Here is a 25178-nt window from a genome sequence, read left to right as displayed (position 1 = left end):
ATTTTTTTAACTTTAGTATTTCCTAATATTTAAAATGTTACTTATCATTACACCCTAGTAAACATGCAGTCATGATCTATACTTTGGAAAAGATAAAACAAAAGTATTATTCAAATTTCTAAAATGTCCTAACAATCAGATGTATTCATTTGATACCCCTACTGGGGTGAATTTCCCCATTTATGTGCATCATTTTTAAAATTGACTAGATTTGAAGTTAGAGAGACAAGGTGGATGAGGTAATCTCTGAGCGTGAAAGAGACAATCTTTCGAGCTACGGAGAGCTTTTCTTCAGGTCTGTTAGTCCAACAAAAAACATTACCTCACCAACATCCTAGGACCAACACAGCTACAACAACACTGCAAACAACAACAGATTTAAAATCGACAGTATCATTTTAAAGTTGATTGTTCAGCCTCAGCTTTTGAGACTTACTGGCTTTTGGGTACTCAAACTCTGGTTTAAGAGTTGTACTCATGCTTATCCTGTGTATTTGTGTGTCTATGTGACAGCTGCCATTTTAACAGACACCAGGGATTAAACCAGGGATCTCTAGAGCTAAAAGCATGAGTTTCTACAGCTTCAGCTTAAATAACCTTTAGCTGAGGGTTGTAAACAGACTCATATCCTCTGTGGATCAGGTACAGAGAGGAATACAACACCCACTGACCAGTGAATGATACATACTCCCCCCTCTTCCCTATGCATTTATACAGTTTTTATTACAGTCTTTTAAAAACACATTATATTATCTTACCTTCAGGTCACTTCCTGGCAGTGTACCTATGCCATCCTTCCAGTCCATAACACTAAATACATCAAACTCTTGGCCACTTGCACTCGAGGCAGATTCATTCATGATGCATGCACTGGAAAAAATAAAAGAGAAAACATTTTCAGATAAAACCTAACTCCGAGTTGATGTTTCATTCATGGACATTTCTTCAAGCACACTTTACACAATGAATATCAAATTGTCCTTCCACTCACATCCAGAACACACATAACTTGCTTTATCAAGGTGCAGAAAATATGAGCTAATGCCACAAAAGTAAGGCGCCTATCTTTGGTAATCCTTAAAAAAAAAAAAAAAACCACCAGCAGTCCATCCACCATTCATTAATGGGGATAGGCTGGATAGGAGGGAAATCAGAAAATTCAAATTGCACACAGGCTTACATGAGAAAATTGCATTTTTTATACACGGAGGAAGCAAGAAACAAATACAAGCATATATGTCAAGTACTGATTAAGAAAGCTAGCTTTTCTTTATATCTGGTAATATGCTTAGGTGAGTTTCTTACCCAAGTTCAAATTAAACCTCACTTCTAGAGTTCACAATAGAGTTTGCTGGTTGACTCAGAATAAACAAAATCCTCCAACTAGTCTTTACCCAGGCATGAAGTTGAACATAATGTATACAATACTTTATGCAAACATCTTCTTAAATATATATTTATACACACGCGCACACACACACTTGGAGCATTGTTGTTTTATTAGATCTCCTTTTGCTTCACTGTAGCGAACCCAGAAGAAAAAGGATTTGTTTACCCTTATAAATGATGGATTTCAATGCCCTTTGCTGCTGTAGGAGTCTCTCTCAAATCAGTTACACAAGAAATAATAGTTATACAGCACTTGTCACTTTCCCCGGTTGTGATCCAATCCCCCTGGCAATCATGAAAGGGTCATCAGTTACATTGAATTGCAAAATCTCTAGCAGCCATTTGTCAAGCAAGGATATTAACTCTTCACCTTCCTCACATTCTTGTAAACCCAAGAATCTTCAAATTATGGAACTGCACTTGATTTTCTGTTTGTTCAAAGTGAAACCAAAGTGAAACCAGAGTCTTTTTTTAAAGACTACTATACTACTATAATCTGTACAAGTGAATTATTTGTAGCCAATAGTTTAGTTTCTCTTTTGGTTCATGAACTGTCCATTAGCAGCTTACAGTTTTTTCAACTTTAGTTGCTATTCATATTTATTTACAAAATACTTTCTGAGACTAAAACTTAGCTTGCAGATCGTTTGCAAGCAGTTTGTTCCAAGTATTCAATATTTGAAATTCAAAATGTTGGTTGGTTTCAATTGGACATGTAAGTCACACAGTATTGTCTCTGTTCCAGAAGTGTTTGATAATTACTCTTAGAATCAGGTTTCTGGTGGGAATGTTCCTGTTTAAAAGTTCAAAATCAATTTCTTACAAATATTCTCCAATCTTTTCTTAAAATATGCTGTTTACAGAAACACTGCTCTAAGTGAATTTACTCACTTGTTCAGTCACAGAAAGCAGAGTTTAAGAAAGGGGTGTAAACACAGCAGAAGGGAATTTAGGATTTTTGAAAGTTTATGAAAAAAAATTGAGAATACAAATGTTTTGAGTTATTCAAACAGCTCTAACTCAAGGAACAGTATGCAATTAGATTAGGTTACGCTGTCCAGCTTTCCCTTAGAAGTGGTCATTTCAATATTTAGTCTCTATTTTTGGGTCCACAATTGTGATAGCCTTTACATTTCGGTAGGTTTTCCTCCCATTTTTAGCAGTAGTTCTCCCAGGGCCTGATTCTGCCACCTTTACCCACTGTGAGTAATGCCTTATTTCATTAATAGTCCCACTAAAGAGGTACTACTCAACATGAGTAAGAGTGTAGGACCTCAATGAGGAACCACTGTTGTGCATGTGATAGCTGGGGTTCAGAGACTTGAGAGGCAGGCATCTGGGCCTAAAGAGAGTATTGTGACAAAACTTTACAATCTTGAATTGGCAGGAAGATGAACTGGATGGTTTTTATCTCTAATGTCTATGATTAAATATAATGAGATTATAAAATGTGTTCTAGGTGCACGTAATATTCTTTTTTCATAAAAAAGTATAAATAAATCTACACCAGCCCAGTGTAAAACTAAACAAATCCTAGACCTGCAAAAAAACAACAACTATATTCTAACATTTATAGTGAGAGGGATGTATCACCAAAGTTCAACAGATACGAACTCCATCTGACCAAGGAAGGAAGTGAATTCCAAAACTAAGACCCACCAAGAATCCCCTCTCCAACTTACAGACATATAACTCTGGGCATGCTGCAGCTGATCTAAAATACAATAGTAGGACCTAAAGATAGAGGCAGTCCTCTCACGGAAACACATGATCCAAACCATAAACCATAAAGAGCTAACAACTTGGATTGTATCTGGAAACAAACTGGAAGCCAATGCAGTTTTAAGATGACTGGTGTAATGTGCTCTGAGTAGCTTGGCTAAGCAAATGGGCAGCTGCATTCTGTATTAGCTGAAGTTTCCAAGTAATCTTAAAATATCCCCCCGTTTACAGCACACTGCAGTAATCCAATCTGTAGGTTTATTTGTTATAGTGTAAGTGTTCTAATGGCTTAAGGCTGCTGAGGCATGCTTCTCCCAGTTGCCCAATACCTTGCCAGAGAAGGTCCTGCCTCTTACTGGGGAGGGGCAGACAGAAATTACAGCTGTCTCCCCAGTCTCTGCTGGTGCTCCTCTCAGCACGGAGAATGCTCTGTAGCACTGTCATTTGAGAAGAATTAATTAGGAAGGAAAAATAACCCTTACAACCTAATCTTCCTAAACAAGATATATATTTTTAAGAGACAGAAGAAAAGGGAATATTGACCACAAAGGGGTATATGTATGTGTTTCTCAAGCAGGCCATATACATATTAATTTGATTGTAGCTAACCATCTCTCCACTGAAGGCCTCAAGAAGTGATTAACATGTTTTCTAGACTCTACTGTTCGGCAAGCATAAAAAACAGAGCAAAAAAAATAGGGTTCAGGATGCAAACAACACTCATTCGTGTTTTTCCTTTTTTAAAAAAATTAAACCAACATTACAGGCACAATTTTTATTTTCAATCACTGGCACTCTCTTCCAGACTTCAGGACAGTCCTCTCTCCATGGGCTGATAATACCATGGGACTGTTATATTGTGCTGACCAATAACAAGTTTAGTTGCTAGAGGCACCTGTATTCGACAAAATCTCTGCTTCCTGGGGTCTTGAATATAAAAATGAAGAAAAATCTGAGACTGCTAGCTCTAAACGACTTCCTCTACTGTAGGTGGTAAGGAGAAAGAAACAGGCCAATGAAAGAAATTAGAACAGCAGTGAAGAAATTAAAGGAAAGGATAAAAATCATATGCTGTATCTACATCTATATAACACAGAATAATGAAGACTACTGTGTATCTATCAACTCCTTATTTTCTTTTTATCCTTTAAAGCTTTGATTTGATGGTTCTTTGAATTGATAATACCCCATTTTGCAAATCATATATGGTGCTTTATGAAAATAGTAGTCATATAGAGAGATAAGTTGTGGCCAAATAATGGAAGTATTGTGCCAAACCTTAACAGCAAGAGACGGTTCTATGTCCTAATCGTTAGATTACACTAAGAGCTTAGAACATCTGAGTTCTAAAAGCCTGATATAAAGCCCATTGAAATCAATAGGAACCTTTCCATTGACTTCAATGGGCTTTAGATTAGGACCTATGGCAGCATCTGCCATATGCCTTGAAGAAATCACTTCTCTCCTTAATTTTCTCATCTGTAAAACAGTATTTTCAGATGTGTTGTGAGGATTAATTAATGTTTCTGCGGTTTGAAGAGGCAAAGCACAGCTTAAATATTTGAATATGAGCTTTCTGCTTTATACATATTTAACATTTTTATTAAAACAAACAAGTATCTGAAATAAGATTGCACACCTTCTTTAGAAAAGCATTTATCTTTACCAACTGGAATCAATAAGGAATGCATGCATCACAGAACAGACACAAAGAATAATAGAGTTAAAAAAATTAAGATAGTCTCATCTGTTGCAAGTTTCTCTACTTAAAGATTTCAAGCAAAGATATGGGAGGGATATGTCAATTAAATGTGCAAGCATTTAAAAAAAAAGTAATTGTAAGGTTAGGTACTGAATGCGTCAAAAATCAATGCTAATAGAAGCATTCATTATTTAAGTCAATGCTTGAAAAATTTACCTGTCACCTACCCAAGTTCTGATAATCTAAGGTCTTATCTGTAAATTTGAAGAGAACTTGTATGTATAATTTTTAGCAAGAGAGTGGGCCCAATTCATTACAGAAATGCTCAGCAATGAAGACAGTGGATCTCAAAACTAGAGATATTACTATCAACAGAACCTGCTTGTGTATCACTCTTTTCAGACACTTAGGTACCACTACGATGGGTTTAGTATACAGGACCTAGGTAAGTAGATTAGACAGACAGACATGCATATGTCTTTGCTGTAATGCATAAGAGTGAAAGTGTGTGGGTCAGATGGCGATACAATGCATTAGGGCTCCCAACCTATTAATCTATAACCTCTATCCAATGGGAGCTGAAAGGCTATCCATTTTCTCTTATGGTACCAGTGATGGACTCGTAAGTAGCAGCGGCTCAGCCCTTGAACTAAGTGAAAATTGTCAAGGGCTGCTGTTACTGCAGAGAGCAAAAGGAGGCAACCTAGTATCACAGGTAGGCTGAAAAATACCAGCACCACCATGCCCCACAAAGCCACATGCTGGGAAAGTTAGACATTGCCACCTGCAAAAAGCCTCTCCTCAGACAACCCAGGCTCCTCCTTTTCTAGTCACAGGTCTGTGTAAATTATCGTCCCATTGACAACAAATGCAGTGGGACTGCACTTGTTGGAGTACTAGGCAGTAGAATTACCCCTTCCTCACTGTAAAATTACTAGATTGGGCCCACCATCCCTTTAAGTGATCATTTAATTATCCTCTGTGGGAAGCAGGTTGGGTATATTTCACACTCTTACTCCCCCTACACACTAACGGTTTTCTTTCTTTCTTAATTTTTTCCCCTCACTACTTACAGGGGTGCCATGAACTAGAAAAAAAAGTCACACTCCTGAGTCTCTTTAAAGTACTGTCACAAACACCAAATACAACTAAAGAAAAGATATTAGAGAAAAATCTCTCTCTTTTTACAGTTTGTTTACTTTGTGCATTTGACAGCACTTTGTGTACAGTAAGTTTCACTTTTTTTCCATATCTAATCAGTCAGGTTCCTATAACTGTTCATGGAGGTCTTTAATTTAGCCACTGGGAGATAAGCTACTTTAAAAAAAAAAAAAGAATTTGTGACCCTAAAACCATCAACACTGGCAGAGGGACCCAAGCACAGGTAATAATTTGTAATAATTTGTAACTTACTCTTTTTTAAAACTGAGTAGCTTTTAGGGTATATCCCTTTAATATTATTTCTATCTCCTTTCTATCCACTTTCTTATTTTAGTTGTTGCATCTTTCCTCTTCACTGGATTCTCCAGCAACACTTCCATATGGTTGTACCTCCCTACCAGTATGATAGTTTAAAGTCTTTCTCCATAGATGTTCTCCAGCTGCATCTATACTAGAAAATCTGGCACCCATTTTTCAGCAACAATGCATCTGCACCCCATCTCTGCTAGTAAAGGTATAAGATGTTTGCATCTGAGCCCCATCTCTGCTTGTGTGTTTACACCATTGCTAACACTAAAATTGCTGCACCACTGCTAGAAAATGGGTAATATTTTCTAACAGAAACAGCCCTTGTTTAATGTCTTTTTAACTATCTATAGTTTAGAGCACCATAATAATACTTACTCAGTAAACAGTTATGCCACCAATCTAAAAAAGTCTATCACTGATATCTCCAATGTTGTTTAGAGACGACACAAAGGCAAAATTTTTCAAGTGAACCACTTGATCGGTTGTGTAATCTGTTATGGTGTATGCAGTCCTGAGTGGAGGTTTGATCTAATGGACAGTATTTCTAAGCAAAAGAACTCTGATGCCCCGTCCCTTAGTTTCTCTTAATGATTTGAGCCAGATGGCCAAGATTTACAATAAACTTCAGCCTACTTTTATTTGTTCCTTGGACTAAAAAGTACTGGTTCTTCACAACTCCTGATTGGATGTCTTGCTGGACAGGACTGTACTTCATAGAATCTTTCTGCTGTACTTCATCTCACTTACTTTGAAATATTCATTTTTAGGAGAAATAAGATCCCCCTAGTTAATTTCACTGCATAGTTGGCCATTCTTTTCTGCTTAGTGACCAGCTCCCATCTGCCACTTTGTCTTTAACACAGAATTCAAGTCTCTCCAGCTCTTAATATAGCCACTGCATTATTGCATTTACAGACTTTTCTTTCTCTCAGACTTCGTGTAGTTCACAGCACATTTGCTCTTATGATCAGCAGATCTGCTCTTGAAGTACTCAACAAGCTACTACTACATATGCACAATCACTCTCTGTCTTTTGTAATCACCATGTTGTGCAGCCATTGATTCCTCAGTCTCCGCCTCCACAACATACACACTCCTCCATCCTAATTATAAGCAGCATAAAAAAAGATGAAGGGTAAATAAAGTAACACAAAAAATAAAGTCACCCATTCAATCAGCAATCCCTCTGCTCTCTCCACACACAACAGGTGAAGCCCAATTAAACTCAACAAGTGTTTGGTCATTAAGAGGAAAACAAACATTCACAATGTAGTCAAACAATTCCTTTTTTTCTTACAAGCTCTTGGGACTTTTAAAAGCACCCTTCTAGATAAAGTGATTAAATGAAGCTGACTTAAAATGAAAGATATAACATTAACAGCAAATTAAATGTAAATGAACATTTCATAACAAATATGTTTATTACACTATGGAATAGTCTCCCAAAGAGAAGACAGATCTATAGCACTTCATTTGCTTGATTCATTTAAAAAAATTAGACTGTACATAGCAGTTGAACACATACTACAGAGAATGCCAATTAAACCACACTTCTCAGAATTTAAACAAAATGACCCAGCATCTTCAATCTCTAGTTTTTCTCCCATAGATGTTAATATTAAAGTCAGTTACCCAAGCTATTGGGAATCATATACTTTTCCTTTGTAAGGAATCACTCTCCTAAAGTGCACATTATGTTTAAAGTTGCTTAGAAATATTTTATTATATTAGAACATAGGTTTGTTGGGGGGGGGGGTTTGGGGTGGTGGTAAAATCAGCTTTTTTAAAACAATGTGAATAGAAAACTTGGTGTTTCGGTTTTTATTTCAACACTCACTGTTCTATTGCTAGCCCTAAAAATATGGTGCCAATTCATGAGTAAAAACAAAAGTGAAAATGACCAGCTGTGGTCAATCTGAGTAAAATTGCAAAATTAAACTGCCTAAAAGTTAACAACTAGTTTTAAAACTTTCAAATTTATTACACATGGTGTTATTAGTAATAAAGATAATTCAAGAAAACAACCGTGACCTACAATATCAAAAGCTAGGCATTTTTCTGTGCCTAGCCTGTGAATGATACCTTAAGGGGCCTAATTTTCAGGAACTGCTGAGAACCCAACCTCTGAAAACCAGACCCCTTTATGGTGATAAGTGGGGAAGGGGAGGATGGGGACCAAAAAACCCACTAGTCACTTTTCAAAATGTACATCTAGAGTTGTACAGGAACAGCAGAAGAAACATGCTCTTAATCAGATATTTTTGCCTGAGCATTCCTTTGAGATTAATCTTGACATCTAAAAGGAAATCAGAGGTAACTACAAACTGCAGGCCGACTTTGCATTTTCCTCCCTAGGGTGGATATCTCAGTTCCACCAGTAGAGGTCCCTCCTTGGCCACTTTTGCTGCATTCTTTTGCTGCACTTGAAACTTTCAAGTACTGAACTCAGATCCATATCTTCCCGAAAACTAGGGCAGAAATCAAAACGCCGAAAGTATTTGCATGCACCTTCCTGGCGTCCCCACGATTAACAATCCCACCAGAGCACAGGCTGCTGGAGGGTTTGCGCAACAACAGAGCGACGCGATCCTTAGTAGATAAACACGGGCAAAGCCTACCCCGCGCAATTAAAGCGCCAGGGAATCAGCACGGGGCGGGGGCAGGCAGAAGGGAGCGCTCCTCGCTCAGCTGTCTGCCCGGCAGCAATGCCCACACCGAGGGTGAGCGCAGGAGCAAGCGCGCAGTTGTGCGGGTAGGAACTGGGCGCAAAGCGCTCCTGAGGAAGTTGCATAACGAGAGAGGGACTCTGCTTGTGCACCGGGCCCCTGTGATTCCCCACCCCCACCCCCTTGCTGCAGACGGGGCCGGGATCCGGGAAGGGGAGGTTGACTTCCCTCACTCAACCCAAGTCAGAGGGAAACTTACCTTCTCCTCCCCCATCCCCACCCCCGGGGAGGAGGGCGAGTGCTCTCCGGCGGACTCGGGAGATTTGCTAGTGGACCCTCCTCGCTCGTGCTCAGCCAATCTCCAGAGTCCCCTGGAAGAGAAATTACCCTCCTTCCTAAAGGGAAGGTAAAGGCAGAGCTGCGGGAGGACTCTCCCTCCCCCAGGAGCCAGCTACTCTCCGCATCCCCAGCCTCCCGCCTTGGGGAGGCGCAGCCAGCCCCTCGCGAAAACTTTTCTCTCACGCTCTCGGGCGCGTCCGCTCCCACGATGGGGGGGGGAGAGAAACGGGGGGGGAGAGGAACTTGAGTCCGCCCCCTGCACGTCTGCTCCCCCACGGCCGCTTAGCAAAGCTTGTGTTCCCCGGCCCGCTCTGTGTCCCACGTTCATTCCCGTCGCTGGGGAGGGGGCGGCCGGGCGCTTTGTGCGAGCGCCTTCCACCCCCACCCCAACTTGCTGCCTCATCACCCATTAGAGCAAGTGGCTGGTAGATATCCTGTTATTGTGCACACAGGCTGCAGGAAGCGGGGGGGGGAGAGAATACTCCCCCCCCCCAAATCTATAGGGTAAGCAACAATCCACAACTTGTGGAACTGCTGCCCCCCCCCACTAGGCACACATTTCTACACGTGTGTCAGCACGCGCGCGCACACACAAGCCGTCCTCCAGAAGCCCCCCCAGCATAACTCTACAGTCCCTAGAGTGACAGGAGCCAAGCCCCCCATGAATCGCATACAGCCCCCTCGGAGAGCCAGGAGCCACCCCACTCCCCACGTTTACAGCAGAGAGAGAAGCTCCGCACACGCCACCGACAGGAACCAAACACGCTCCAGCCAGACTGCCCCCCGCCCCCACCCCTTTCTTAAAAAATTGCCAGGAGCTTTTTTTTTTTCTTTTTTTTTTGTACGTGTGTGTGTGTGCAAACTTTCCCCAAAATGGCGGAAATTGGGAGATGATATTTTAAATATCCCTCATACACACTCACACAAAGTGTAGAAGCAGAAGAAAATGCAAACTCTCTCTGCCGTGCGCTGAACAGGCCTTTGCACAAGGGACACGCTGCACGTTCAACCGGTATATCCCGGCAGCCGCCACCGCTCGCCGCTTCAAGACGCGAAAATCGGGGTGTGAAAAAGCCCCTGTCTTCTGCCCATTGCCCCCTGAAGCCCTTACGCCTCTCTTCCCTTTGGGGTGTCGGGAACCTGCCAATATGAACCTCGCACGCACACACTCATGCACTCCCCCCCCCCTCCAAATTCTAGCCGCTGCACCCACGTTACATTGTTCCTAGCGACACAACAGTGCCCCATAAGTGTCATTAAATGGAGCCAACTGACAAGCTCATTGGTGGGGCAGGTCTGCAAAATGTTTCTCTCCTTCCTCCTCCCTCCAACCCCCGCTCCCCCCCGTCCACATTTCCCAGCAGCTCCCTCCTCTCTCTAGTCCACCCTTCGTGTGTTTGGGAAGAAAAATAAATAAATACAAGGCACCTCTCTCGCTCTCTCTTTTGTTCCTCTTTCACACTCACACACTTATTATTTAGGGAGATACCCAGTGACCCACCCGCTCTCCAGCCACTTGAGAGTCACTTGCCCACTTTCCCCTGCATTAAGTTCCATCCTTGCTGCAGAGGTGGGGGTGGAGAAGCCCCCTACCCCCCATACACACACCCTTCTCCGCTTCCCCAGATATGTTTCGTAAGGAAGGGAGAGGAGGTGCGTCTCCCTTTATCTCTCGCGCGCTCTCTAACTTTCATCTTCACCTAAGGGGGGGAATTAAAAACCATCACCAGCCGTTTGCATTGCACCGCCCTAACGGGGTCACAGATTAGATCAGAACCAGCCGCTTCTTACCCCCCCAATCTCTCTTTCTCCGTCTCTCGAGTAGTCCTGACAAATATGGTCCAGGGCTGCGGGCACAAGTGAGCATGCGCCCGTGGAGTCAGGGCTGGGGAAAGGGGAAACTGCTGCTGCCGCTGCCGCCGGGGTGTCTCATTCTTCCTCCCCTCGCTCTAGCTGCCGCTGCGCCTGAGCCTCCGGGAAGCAGCAGCAGCAGCAGCAATAATCAGTGTTACCAAAAATACAGCCACAAACAACAGCTACAGCTTAGGTGCATCATCTCCACTGATTTAATGCCGACGTTGAAGGAATAATAAGGAGAAAAATGCAGCAGTCGTTTACTATTTTTAGGTTTGGGGTTCCTTTAAATATTACTTTTCTTTATAGGGGGAGGATCTAATAGTAATAAGTCCCATCAGGTACTGTTAAATCTGTGCAGTCAGTACCAGGAGTCTGGAAAAGGTTTTATATATAGGAATATGCCCCCATATGGGGGGGGGACACAAAAACAACTATAGAACTAGGTGAAACATATGATGAGTACATGACAATAATTAGGATCCTGATCTTGCAAGCTGCTCTACACAAGCAGACCTTTGCACTGGATAGTGAAGCTCCATATAGGTGTTGGGGGGTCTTCCCTTATCTAGCTCAGCGCAGTATCAACCTAATTTTGTGTTACACAAAAATATTGTTTGTGCAATGCTAAAATCTTCAATAATAAAGGGACACAGTTAGCTTGAAATCTAATTAGTTTATAAGTTTAAAAAGTAATTTCAGGTATCACAGTTCACTATCACAATATCCTATTTTTACCAATAACTCTCCCTTACTGCAGTACAAAAAGTCCAAAGAAAGCTGACAATTGAAGGCCCCTAATCTGCTAGTGCAGACCCCTGCACCCAAATGGAGTCCCAGTGTGGAAAAACCCACTGAATTCAATGCAGCAGCACATGGGCACAAGGCCTAATTAACTACACAGGGAAAATGAAATTGACTGTACACAGAGTGCTCTCAAATGTACAAAGTAAACAAACTGAAAAAAGAACAATAATTGTAGTTATAGTATCATAAGGGGTCTAACAATAAGTAGAATTTTTTCAGACAGAAGAATTACTTTTCCTTTTAAGTTTGAAAAATAAGTAATCAAAACTGAATTTTCAGCTTTCAATATTTTGTTATCTGTTATTCTTGTATATATAACATATATAACTTCAGACTTAGCATCTTGTGTTTCCTTTTGCTCATCCTGCCAATGATCCACACTCAAAATTTCCATTGTTCTGTATTTGGAAATGTAAATAAAGTCAATGGCAGCATCAGGCCCAGGTGATCACAACTCATAATGAACAGGAATAAATATTTCAAGTGGATGACAAATATCAGCACTAAATATTAATAACAACAAATTAACACATGACAACAAATGCTCATCCATGAAGGTCAAGGATAACTAGCTAAAAGGCCTACATAAAAAACAAAAAATAATAAATGGCCACCTTTATTATAAATAGTGTTTGTTATGTATGTATTGCAGTAGACACCTGGAGGCCCAATCAAGATTGACTCCATTGTGTTTGGCACTATACATTCATAACATTACACAGTCCCTGCCAGGAGAAGATCTTTCAATCTTGGGCCCCCATTCAGCAAGATATTTATTTAAGAATATATGTAACTTGGGGCTACTCAAGTGCTTTAAATTATGCACATGCTTAAGTACCTTGCTGAATAAGGGCCTTACTAAGGCTCCATACTGCAATGACTTATACATTTGTTTAACTCTACTAGCATGGGTGGATCCATTGATGGTAGTAAAGTCAAGCCCAGACACATTTGCAGAATTGGGGCCTTAGTGTTACACATCACAACTGTGTCATGGTTGACATTTCTTATAGCTGTTTAGGTCAGATACTCTGCATAGGCATCAATTCCATTCATTAAACATGTAATAAGAAACTAATTACAGAAAATGTATTAGCTTAATTAGATAATCGACATACTTTAAAACCATAGATTTAAACTATTACAGAGCAATGATCCAAAAGATACTAAAGAAAGAGAATATTTTTTACTTTAACACAGTGAAGAATGAAGAGATGAAATTTATTCAGAAAATGATTTTCACAAATACTGAGTACCAATAAACTAAGGCTAAGATTTTGTCATGGTAATTTTTAGTAAATGTCATGGACCTGTCATGATGTTTACTAAAAGCAACCCTGACAAAATGGGAAGTGGGCGGGTCCAGCACCCACCTGCTGCTGCTCACAGCAGATGGGAGCTGTGGGCCCCTCGCTGCCCGTGGAGGCTTGGAGTTCCAGGACTGGCAACTGGGAGTTGCCAGGCCCCCGCCCCAGCTTGGAACTCTGGGGGACCCCCCCCCCCACCATTACCCGGCGCTCCGGGGGCCACCTGTCACTGCACGGCTGGGAGCTCCGGAGGCCCCCACCGCCTGTGGTGGCTCAGAATTCCAGGGGCCGCCTGTGGTAGCTCAGACCTGTGGGGGGCCATGATGTGGCTCAGAGCTCCAGTGTCTTGGCGCTCCAGGCAGGTGCCTGGGAGCTGCAGGGCCCCCCACTGCCTGCGGGGACTGAGAGCTGGGGGGGGGCCACAGCTGAGAGCTCCAGAGCTGGCAACTTAGAGCTGTGGGGCCCCCGCAGCTGAGAGCTCTGGCATCCCTGCTGGCTGACAGCTCCAACCCTGCAACCCCAGGGCTGAAGCAGAAAATGTCACAGAGGTTTCTGGAAGTCACGGATTCCATGACCTCTATAACATAATCATAGCCTTATCCGTAACTCCAGCTGAAGTCATTGTGCCCAGTGTTACTAAGATGTATGTAGGCAAATAGGTACCAAATAATGACATTTTTTCTTTAATAGTATTAAATTAACTGGGTCCTACAGAAAATATCACATTTTAAAAGTGATAGAATTCTATACTATTTAAATCAGTGTGTAGGTCATTCCACCTGAACTGATAATTTCTGTCTATCACTTTGGTTTTCCCTTGTACGTCATATCACAGTGGTGCATTTCTTACTAAGTTGTGTAAGGAATATGCCCGATAAGGTACTCAACACATTTTATTTATATTTGAAATATTTTTTCTCTTTTTGCTTTGAAGATTGCAAACAGAAAACTTCAGTAACGTTTCTAAGACTTTCTGTTTTATTTTAATCTAACTCACTAGCATAAAATATAGATTTCCCTAGTTTTAAAAAGTATGGTGATTCATGCTTAAACATTTCTCAAAATATTAATATTGGTAAGTTTGAAAGCTATGCATATGATTATTTTTGAATATAATGAAACAAACAACTACACTCAGGTCCAAATTCTGCTTTCATATACATGTCTAGCTCCTATTTAATTCAATGGAAGCCAGGAGAGTGCACCCACAGACAGAATTTGGTCATAAAGGTCAAACAAGCCCAAAAAGGATGCAAATTTGAAGTTAGAACTGAAACCAAGTATTTAAACTTGGGCCTGAATGTTGCATCACAGAAAATACCTTGCCTCAGCAGTTTTTAGTAGATGGCTGTTTGATCAGAGAAAAAGAATCTGAGATTAACAAAGTTTTTTTCTTTCTTCTCTTTTTTTTTTTATCTTTTCTTCCATCTTTCCCCCATTCCTATTCTGGCAATCCAACAAATTTACGGTAACAAAATAATGGGTTAGTTATATACAGTGAGTAAAAATATATTAATTATTTAAATGTGTTCTTTTAATATTACCATTTAATATAACACAAGTACTCCACTTGTACTCAGAATAAGAGAATGCTGAACACTTATTTCCTGAATACCTGCATGGTGGTTAGAGTGATTTTTGGGAGTATTGTTACTGACAGTGTTTGGAATAGCTAAATTTGGATTCCCTGCAAATATTTTTGATTCTAGTTGAATAGGTGTTTGTGTTGATGCTGTTGCCAAATACTGATCATTTTTCTAAAGAGTACGTGCATGAACTCACAAAGCTTACAAATCCCAAAGCTTAGTTTAAATACCAAGATGATAAAAGAAGTCTGTATTACCGATTCAGGCTAGATACTAGAATTATGTCATTATATAATGAGATGGGAGCTGTGCAAATATCTAAAGATAAATTGAAGAAAAAAAAATATGACCTAAATTTTCAAAAATGACTTAAGGATTTTGGATGCCTCCATTTTTAGGCACCCAACTTGAAATGTGTTAAAGAGGACCTGATTTTCAGAAAGTGCTGAGCACCAGCTCTCTGAATATCAGGCCCCTTTATGGTCACTCAGGTATAGCTGCCAAGTTCTGTGCAGTTCCATATGTGATTTTCTCAGCAGTGATTGTAGCTGATCTCCCCATATGGTACCCTCCCCCCACTCTCACTAGCTCAGGGGAAAAGGAACCTAGTAGGAAGGATTATGGACTCTCACTGGCAAAAACTGTCATACATAGAGATGCACAGAACTCCCAGTACACCTAAGGGATCTGTCCTTCACTCCACCAAGGCAGGCCTGTAGCCAGACAAAGAAAAGTGGGGAGGGTTTGGGAAGGCAACAAATTATGCCTGGTGGGGTATGGAGAATTCCAGAATACCCCTTCACCTTCAAGAAGTTATTGCCTCTGCCCTGCTTCACAAAAATTCAAATTCTGCCCTCTTCCTCAAAAAAAGCAATTAATGTTCCCACTAGGGTGACCAGATGTCCCGATTTTATAGGGACAGTTCAGATTTTTGGGTCTTTTTCTTATTTAGGCTCCTATTACCCCCCCCCCCCCATCCTGATTTTTCACTTTTGCTGTCTGGTCACCCTAGTTCCCTCTAGCTTTCTGTGGAACCCTGCTGCTGCTATGTTTGTTTCTACTAGGCACTAGGGGCCCCTTGACCTGGGGCAGATGAGGACCATAGGCTCATACTCAGTGCAGATAGAGGGGGAAGGATATCTCAGTGGTTTGAGCAGTGGCCTGCTAAACCCAGGATTGTGAGCCCAATCTGGGGCAAAAATCAGTACTTAGTCCTGCCTAGTGAAGGCAGGTGGCTAGACTCCATGACCTTTTGGGGTCCCTTCCAGTTCTATGAGATAGGTATATCTCCATATATTATTATTTATTATAACTCCCCACCCTCATCCCCATTTTTCACACTTACTATCTGGTCATCCTACATATGAGACATCTGTTATGCAGCAGAGCATGACATTGACAGATTTGCTCAAACTTTGCGCTCAAAACTGAGTCACCTGAAAATCACTAGTCACTTTTGAAAATTTAGGACTGTATTTTTAAATACATGAAAGGAAAGGCATTTTGATGAGGCAGCACAGGGACAAACAACATTCTCAAGGGCACAGCTGCATTAATAAGGGTTCTGTCCTGCAGTCCTTGTTCAGCAAAAATTCTCATTGACATTTGTGACAAATGTGGGGGTGCTCTTTAATAATTAATAATAGTGAATCTGGACCATATACGGCAATGGATATTTTACCTTAGGGGTCTGACAGAATAGCAGAGCCTATCTACTGAGGGAAAGAGGGAGAAGGCCCTCCATAATAGTCATCTAACCCCTTAAACTTAAAGGTCATTAAGAAATAACAGCGCAGGTAACCTTAATCATAGAATCATAGAATATCAGAGTTGGAAGGGACCTCAAGAGGTCATCTAGTCCAACCCCCTGCTCAAAGCAGGACCAATTCCCAGCTAAATCATCCCAGCCAGGGCTTTGTCAAGCCGGGCCTTAAAAACCTCCAAGGAAGGAGACTCCATCACCTCCCTAGGTAACGCATTCCAGTGTTTCACCACCCTCCTAGTGAAATAGTTTTTCCTGATATCCAACCTGGACCTCCCCCACTGCAACTTGAGACCATTGCTCCTTGTTCTGTCGTCTGCCACCACTGAGAACAGCCGAGCTCCATCCTCTTTGGAACCCCCCTTCAGGTAGTTGAAGGCTGCTATCAAATCCCCCCTCATTCTTCTCTTCTGGAGACTAAACAATCCCAGTTCCCTCAGCCTCTCCTCATAAGTCATGTGCTCCAGACCCCTAATCATTTTTGTTGCCCTCCGCTGGACTCTTTCCAATTTTTCCACATCCTTCTTGTAGTGTGGGGCCCAAAACTGGACACAGTATTCCAGATGAGGCCTCACCAATGTCGAATAAAGGGGAACGATCACGTCCCTCGATCTGCTGGCAATGCCCCTACTTATACAGCCCAAAATGCCGTTAGCCTTCTTGGCAACAAGAGCACAGAAACCAACTTGAACAGGGGGTTAGATGGAGAGAACCAGTTTGAGAAACCCACAGACAAAGGAAGATCTGGGCCTGCTAGGAGAATGTGAATTGGTTCTGCTCCTATATTTTAAGAGGAAAACTATCTAACTTAGCTTGTAGCGAAGTGTAAGATTAGATGACACTAAGTATGCACAGAGGCTGTTTGTTATTTTTATATCCTTTTTTCCCTTGAATGCTTTGTTCCAATCATTAAATAAAAATATTTTGTTTTAAGAAGGCTGTTGGTAATTATATCACAGGTCACAAGTTTCCAAAGGGAGGAAATGCAAGTGCCCGAAACACAGTTGGCCTATAGAGTGATAAGTGGCTGGTATACATGAGGTAGTGTCCCCAGATCCCAGACTAAGAGTGGAAGAATCATGAGATCCCACCACAAGATGAGTAAGGGCAAGAGGCTGAATACCTGAGGAAGTACCAAAAGAGACCAACAAAATAAAGATTTGCTTGACATTAAAAGGACTTTTGCCTCCATAAGGACTGCAGAATTGGAATCATGACAAAAAAGGTATCCACTGGGACTATGAAATGTGTTTTTAATGAAAAATAAAGACAAAATATCCTCTGCTAGTTATTAAACCCAACACCCAATATAGAACAACAGGAAGCACTTCCCCTTCTTGTTAACATTCTTCCAATGATGTCATGTCACATGCATACACAGAAATAACATTCCATTAGCTTCTGACAGGCAGTAAACAAAGAACCCTAGTGGGATATTCTTCCTCTGCCTCCTATATACTGGCTATTCAGAATGGGTGAAAATTACATACAATTGTCACCAAGTCTGAGTCATCAGGTTGTGTGCAGGAAACTCTAAGAATTCTTTGGGCCAGAATAGTGACTGCTCCTCTGTATTTCCTGCAGTGGAATGGAGTAGACACACCAGGGATGAAATACTGGCTCTACTGAAGTCAATGAGAGTTTTGTTATTGACTTCAGTGGGGCCAGGATTTTTTCACAGTCTTTGTTTAATCCTGATCTGATGGTGTCAAATTTGCAAATGAACTGGAGCTCAGCAGTTTCTGCTATGTACATTGGCCAAACTGGACAGTCACTACGCAAGAGGATAAATGGACACAAGTCAGATATCAGGAATGGCAATATACAAAAACCTGTAGGAGAACACTTCAACCTCCCTGGCCACACTATAGCAGATGTAAAGGTAGCCATCTTACAGCAAAAAAAACTTCAGGACCAGACTCCAAAGAGAAACTGCTGAGCTCCAGTTCATTTGCAAATTTGACACCATCAGATCAGGATTAAACAAAGTCTGTGAATGGCTATCCAACTACAGAAGTAGTTTCTCCTCCCTTGGTGTTCACACCTCAACTGCTAGCAGAGCACCTCACCCTCCCTGATTGAACTAACCTCGTTATCTCCATACTGATTTATACCTACCTCTGGAAATTTCCATTACTTGCATCTGATGAAGTGGGCATTCACCCACGAAAGCTTATGCTCCAATACTTCTGTTAGTCTTAAAGGTGCCACAGGACCCTCTGTTGCTTGCAACCATTATGGTACTGCACCATTCAGCTGGATATATCTAACCTATTTTACCTGGTCTCCACATTTTTTATATTCAATAGGTATTTGTACTGACAATGCATACATTTATTGTAGCTGGAGGTTTTGGCAAATGGTCAGGGAACAATTAGGATTCTAAGCACCCAGGAAGGTATGAAAGAGGGTTTAGATCTTTGGCATCCAAGAAGCTGTTAAGGCGTTTGGCACCAAGCATGGGATACATCTCTCCTTTCTTTTCCCTTATGGGCAGAAGTGGAAGTGACTTGTAGTTTTGGTGAGAACTTGAATATACTGGGAACATTGTGCACATGTTGCTTAATGTTACGCACATGAGCACTCTCATTAAGTCAATATGACCACTCGTGAGTAAAGTTAAGCACAAGCACGTGCTTGTGGGATTGGGGACTTAAGTTTCCAACCTAGCAATCTTCACCACAAACCAGACTCCATAACAATGATGTTCTCTACCCCCCACAAGATTTCTGCCTTGACTGGCATAAGAATGAGGAAGCTCCAAGCATCCATTCAGGGAATAAGGGATATGAGCCAAATGTGTCTGAATGAGGAAGAAAAATTTAACATTATAGTGGGTTTAAATATATAAAAATGCTGGAATATTTTTTTCCAAGTCACAGGAAAAGGTTTGTTCCCCTCTACAGACTATAAGTCAAGTTTCAGCTCAGAATAGATGATATTTTAGCTGAGCTATATAAGCTCCCATAAAAAGAGGCCAGCCCACATCTATAGTGCCAGGATCACACTATAATAAAATGGCATTTCCCTAAATCAGAAGGTATCTATATAACTGTTTTTCTATTTTAAAAAACCCATATAATATGAAATCTATAATGTGGATCTTTGAAATTTGGCAGTTTACTTGTGTAAATGCCAGTAAACGGCCTTCACATCAACTTTTTGCTCTTCTGGTACAATGCCACACTACAAAACAGACTGATCTCCAAGTTTGAATATCATTACCTGCATTTGCATTGGAAGAGCCCATGAAAGGGAATGTGGTTTGACCAAAAGTGGAAACCTAAAATAACAAAAGTACAATCTGAGTTAGGTCTGATCACAAGCTATTTCTCAAATCAGATCGAATATTGCACAGTTTTATGTACATTATTATACATCAGGGCATATCTCTAGAAGACACTTTTCTGCACATACCAGGAAATCTGCAGCTGGGGAAGTTACACCTAGGCAGACTGGCTGAGAATAAATGCAGCCATGTTACATGCTCAGTTAAAATTTAAACCAGAGCTAGTAGGTGCACTTCTTGCTTTCTCCAGAGGAACTCTTGCATCTACCCCTGTGCACTTTTCAAAGTCTGCAGGTGTCCTAGCTAAGTCCCAGTTGCCATTGTACATTACAACCAATTAAAGTTCCAGTTCACTGAAAAGCTGAAGGCTAGATACTGCAAAGTGGCAAAGTGGGAGTTGAGGGCATCCTGTGCTTCTTGGTAGTCAGCAACAATTGTACCATGCAGGATCAGCCCCCAAATTAGCTTCACACACATATGCAATCTGTAGAAATTTAAATATTATTACATATGCTCAGAAGCCAACTTACAAGTGCTCATAACTCAGTCAAATCAGAACTAATTTCTCCCAGACTATTTCCATGCCAATTTCTGCTTTTAAAACCTCAGCCATATTGGCTGTAGTGGTGTGGGTTAAAAAAAATGGCAAGAATTATTTTTTAATGGAAAAAAAGTATTTTTCTGCTCATTCTCGCCAAAGATAAATAGGTAAATTCTGAGTGACTGAAAAATATGGTATTAGAATGGAAGTTGTTACATAACCTTAACTATTGCACATGCTGCCTTGTTTCCTCTCCTGCTATAATAGTTTATAATATAGCAGCACATGCTTATTGAAACAGACACATATGCTCAGATCTTGGTTGACTAAAGAATCGATTGTAGATCTAACAGAACAAGTACTGCATATTAAGGGCAGTGCAAATTTCCCATACACTGTCCAAACAATGTTCCTTAATTGTGAGTGAGAAGGATCACCCCAGAGGGGTAAGAGAGTAGCTGCATTTCAATGTCCATTCAATCCTTGGCATCTCAGCTGAACATCTGCCAACAAGAGTGCCAACTGGGGTAGTGATGTTTTCTGTAGTATGGATACCTGTTCTACCAAAGAACTTGGAGTTGGGTGAGTGTCTAAATTAAAACAGACAGGACTTCAGCTTTATAATGTATGTGTGTGAATATAACACATAATAGAGTCATAGAGTCATAGACTTTAAGGTCAGAAGGGACCATTATGATCGTCTAGTCTGACCTCCTGCACAACGCAGACCACAGAATCTCACCCACCCACTCCCGCAACAAACCCCTAACGTATGTCTGAGCCATTGAAGTCCTCAAATCATTGTTTAAAGACTTCAAGGTACAGAGAATCCTCCAGCAAGTGACCCGTGCCCCACGCTGCAGAGGAAGGCAAAAAAACCCCAGGGCCACTGCCAATCTGCCCTGGAGGAAAATTCCTTCCCGACCCTAAATATGGTGATCAGCTAAACCCTGAGCATGTGGACAAGACTCACCAGCCAGACACCCAGGAAAGAATTCTCTGTAGTAACTCAGATCCCACCCCATCTAACATCCCATCATAGGCTATTGGGCATATTTACCGCTAATAGTCAAGGATCAATTAATTGCCAAAATTAGGCTATCCCATCTTACCATCCCCTCCATAAACTTATCAAGCTTAGTCTTGAAGCCAGGTATGTCTTTTCCCCCCACTGCTTCCCTTGGAAGGCTGTTCCAGAACTTTACTCCTCTGATGGTTAGAAACCTTCATCTAATTTCAAATCTAAACTTCCTGATGGTCAGTTTATATCCATTTGTTCTTGTGTCCACATTAGTACTGAGCTTAAATAATTCCTCTCCCTCCCTGGTAATTCTCCCTCTGATATATTTATAGAGAGCAATCATATCTCCCCTCAGCCTTCTTTTGGTTAGGCTAAACAAGCCAAGCTCTTTTTTCCTTTCTTAGGCCTTGGCTACACTTACCAGCTAGTTCGACGGCTGGAAATCGAAGTTCTGGGTTCGACTTATCGCGTCTAGTCTGGACGCGATAAGTCGAACCCGGAAGTGCTTGCCGTCGACTGCGGTACTCCAGCTCGGCGAGAGGAGTACCGCGGAGTCGACGGGGGAGCCTGCCTGCCGAGTGTGGACCAAGGTAAGTTCGAACTAAGGTACTTCGACTTCAGCTACGTTATTCACGTAGCTGAAGTTGCGTACCTTAGTTCGAATTAGGGGGGTAGTGTAGACCAAGCCTTAAAAATAGGAACTATGTTAGCAATTCTCCAGCCATATGGTACAACCCCTAAGTTTAGCGATTCATTAATGGGCTTGTAATTTCATGTGCCAGTTCCTTTAATATTCTTGGATGAAGATTATCTGGGCCCCTCGATTTAGTCCCATTAAGCTGTTCAAGATTGGCTTCTACCTCGGATGTGATAATATCTACCTCCATATCCTCATTCCCATTTGTCATCCTGCCATTATCTCTAAACTCCTCATTAGCCTCATTAAAGACTGAGGCAAAGTATTTGATTAGATATTGGGCCATGCCTAGATTATCCTTAACCTCCACTCCATCCTCAGTGTTTAGTGGTCCCACTTCTTCTTTTTTTTGTTTTCTTCTTATGTATATGGCTATAGAACCTTTTACTATTGGTTTTAATTCCCTTTGCAAGGTCCAACTCTACATGGCTTTTGGCTTTTTTCACTTTATCCCTACATGTTCTAACCTCAGTAAGGTAGCTTTCCTTGCTGATCCCTCCCATCTTCCACTCCTTGTAGGATTTCTGCTTTTTTTTAATCACCTCTCTGAGATGCTTCCTCATCCAGGTTGGTCTACAACTCCTGCCTATGAATATTTTCCCCTTTCTTGGGATGCAGGCTTCTGATAGTTTCTGCAATTTTGACTTGAAGTAATTCCAGGCCTCCTCTGTCTTTAGATCCACAAGTTCTTCAGTCCAATCCACTTCCCTAACTAATTTCCTTAATTTTTTAAAGTTATCCCTTTTGAAATCAAAAACCCTAGTCACAGATCTATTTTTGTTTATCCTTCCATTTAGTTTAAACTGAATTAGCTCATGATTGCTCAAACTATTTCTTCTATGAGGTCTTTACTACTCACCAAAACCAAATCTAAAATGGCATCCCCTCTTGTTGGTTCAGCAACTACTTGGTGAAAGAATCCATCAGCTATCGCATCCAGGAAAATCTGAGCCCTATTTTTATTACTAGCACTTGTCGTCCAGTCTATATCTGGGAAGTTAAAGTCTCCCATGATCACGCAATTCCCATTAGTATTTACTTCATTAAAAATATTAAAGAGGTCTCTATCCATATCCAAATCAGATCCCGGTGGTCTATAGAACACCCCAAGTACTATCCCAGGGAAGGCTCTAGTAGCTTTCTTCCCCAATGTGATTTTTGCCCCGACTGTAGCCCATAGGATTATTTTGCTAGCTATTATATCCTATTAATCCAGCCAGGAGTATCAATTAATATGTTTCTTTTTCTCAAATTAATCCATTTTATTCTTATATTTTATCAGTATTAATTCCTTGGAATTTAGGATGTGTTGAGGCATGTGTTTCCTAATAATACATTTTGCTCAAATGCTGAAATGCAAGAAGCCTACCGGCCTGTAAGATCCGGTAAGATCTGCTATATAGCAAAAAGTAGAATTAGTTATAAATATGTCAGCATAAAAGCTGGCAACCTTTGGCACAGATAAGAATGGTCCCTGAACTTTGGGGAACAAAGGGAGGAACTATTCACATCACATCACAGGTTTATCCGGCTTCTACAACCGGTTGGTAACTGCAGGGTACACCACAACTCGAGGTCATCAAGAGAGCCTAGGTTGGCAGTTTTGGAGTCAGATAATCCTTATTAATATATTTAGAAAGTAAGTGTCATAATCCACTAACCTATAGGAGAAGGGTACCTATACATTTCTTAGGGTAGGGAAACAAGATTTGGGTATAGTAGGTTGGGCCTGAATTACATAGGTCAGGATCTTATAAAATACCTTGTAAGAGAGTTAAGTTAGTGAGTTCTTTTCTTAAACCTTCTTGTAGCTGCTTTGAAGTTCTTTTCTTAAACCTTCTTCTTGTAGTTGCTTTGGAGTTAGTTCTTTTCTTCTTCTATCTATCCATTGTATTTCCTATCACGCTATCAGCTCAGCTTGTGCAGTATAGTATAACTACTCAACATTCCTAACCATTGGGAAAGCCAGCACCATCATGTAATCGGGCATGCCAGGAGTGAGGCTGGTTCTTCACTTCCTATTACCGGGCTCTCAAGGAAGGGTGTGAGTATGTTAGGTTAAGGTACTTATAATGGAAATGTTACCATCAGGAGTTTTGGAATTCTTTTACTGTTTTGCAGTTATAAGTTTCATTGCATTTCTAATTTTTATGTTAATTTCAATAAAGATTTTATCAATTTGTCCTCAGTGTATGTGTTCTTGCCAAGCACCCCAAGAATCCTCTCCCGATATAGAACTCTCTGAGTTCTTGAACTCTGTAGTCTGAATTGGATAGGAACCTATAAATCTTTTGGTCGGATGCGATGAGTGGCGAGTCATAAAAACTAACCCATCAAATTCAGATCAACAAGACAGACTCTTTCTTATCCATTCCATCACTTCTTATTTCTTTACAGTCTACCTCCTCATTGATATACAATGCTACTACACCACCTTTGTCTTTATTTCTGTCTTTCCTAAACAGCACATACCCTTCAATACCTGTACTCCAGTCATGACTACTATTCCACCATGTTTCTGTTATCCCTATAATATCTGGTTTCACTTCCTGCACCAGTAACTCTAGTTCCTCCATTTTGTTACCTAGGCTCCTCGCATTGGTGTACAAACATCTTAATTTTTACCCGATTAGGCACAGACATTCTACCGCCAGTATCACCTATTAGACTGGTATCTACACTACCCTTCCTCCTTATGTCCATTCTCCTACCCACAGCTGTATGCTTTCTTACTTTGTTTTCTTCCCTCTCAATGTTAAAATCCGGCATGGAGATTACCTGGACATCTCCCAACCATCTTCTCCAAATTCCTAGTTTAAAGCTCTCTTAATCAGTTGTGCCAGCCTCCATCCTAGAAGTCTATTTCCCTTCCTACTCAGGTGAAGTCCATCCCGAGAGAACAGTCCTCTGTCCATGAATGCCTCCCAGTGGCCATACATCCCAAAGTCCTCCTTATAGCACCACTGTCTGAACTATCTGTTGATCATCATAATCTTGTCACACCTTTGTTGCCCTTCTCTAGGAAC

The 25178-nt window shown here is 41.1% G+C and overlaps 1 protein-coding gene across 16 annotated transcripts in view; it reads right to left on the bottom strand.

Annotated features, from left to right (window-relative positions):
- The window catches only part of L3MBTL3 (L3MBTL histone methyl-lysine binding protein 3), a 166683-nt gene extending 155428 nt beyond the window's left edge, over positions 1-11255 (bottom strand). For 4 of the 16 annotated variants that reach the window (XR_010599636.1, XR_010599637.1, XM_005280241.3 and 1 more), the window contains exons 1-2: positions 11080-11255; positions 759-870 (exon numbers count right to left, since the gene is read on the bottom strand). Coding sequence is in view for 10 of the 16 variants with exons in the window: in XM_005280241.3 (XP_005280298.2) it covers positions 759-860 (102 nt within the window). In the remaining 6 variants the exon portion in view is untranslated. Of the gene's footprint in view, positions 1-758; positions 871-1555; positions 1670-7326; positions 7387-8791; positions 8814-9208; positions 9488-10211; positions 10501-11079 lie in introns of those variants that run through there. The other 12 variants (XM_005280240.5, XM_065588573.1, XR_010599638.1 and 9 more) reach the window with 12 other exon arrangements.
- Between the last annotated feature and the right edge of the window lie 13923 nt (positions 11256-25178).

This window comes from Chrysemys picta, chromosome 3 (assembly GCF_011386835.1).
Source record: "Chrysemys picta bellii isolate R12L10 chromosome 3, ASM1138683v2, whole genome shotgun sequence".
In the NCBI taxonomy this organism is placed as follows: domain Eukaryota; kingdom Metazoa; phylum Chordata; order Testudines; family Emydidae; genus Chrysemys; species Chrysemys picta.
Note: the sequence above shows the minus strand (reverse complement) of the source record. Positions and strands in the feature narration are given on the sequence as shown.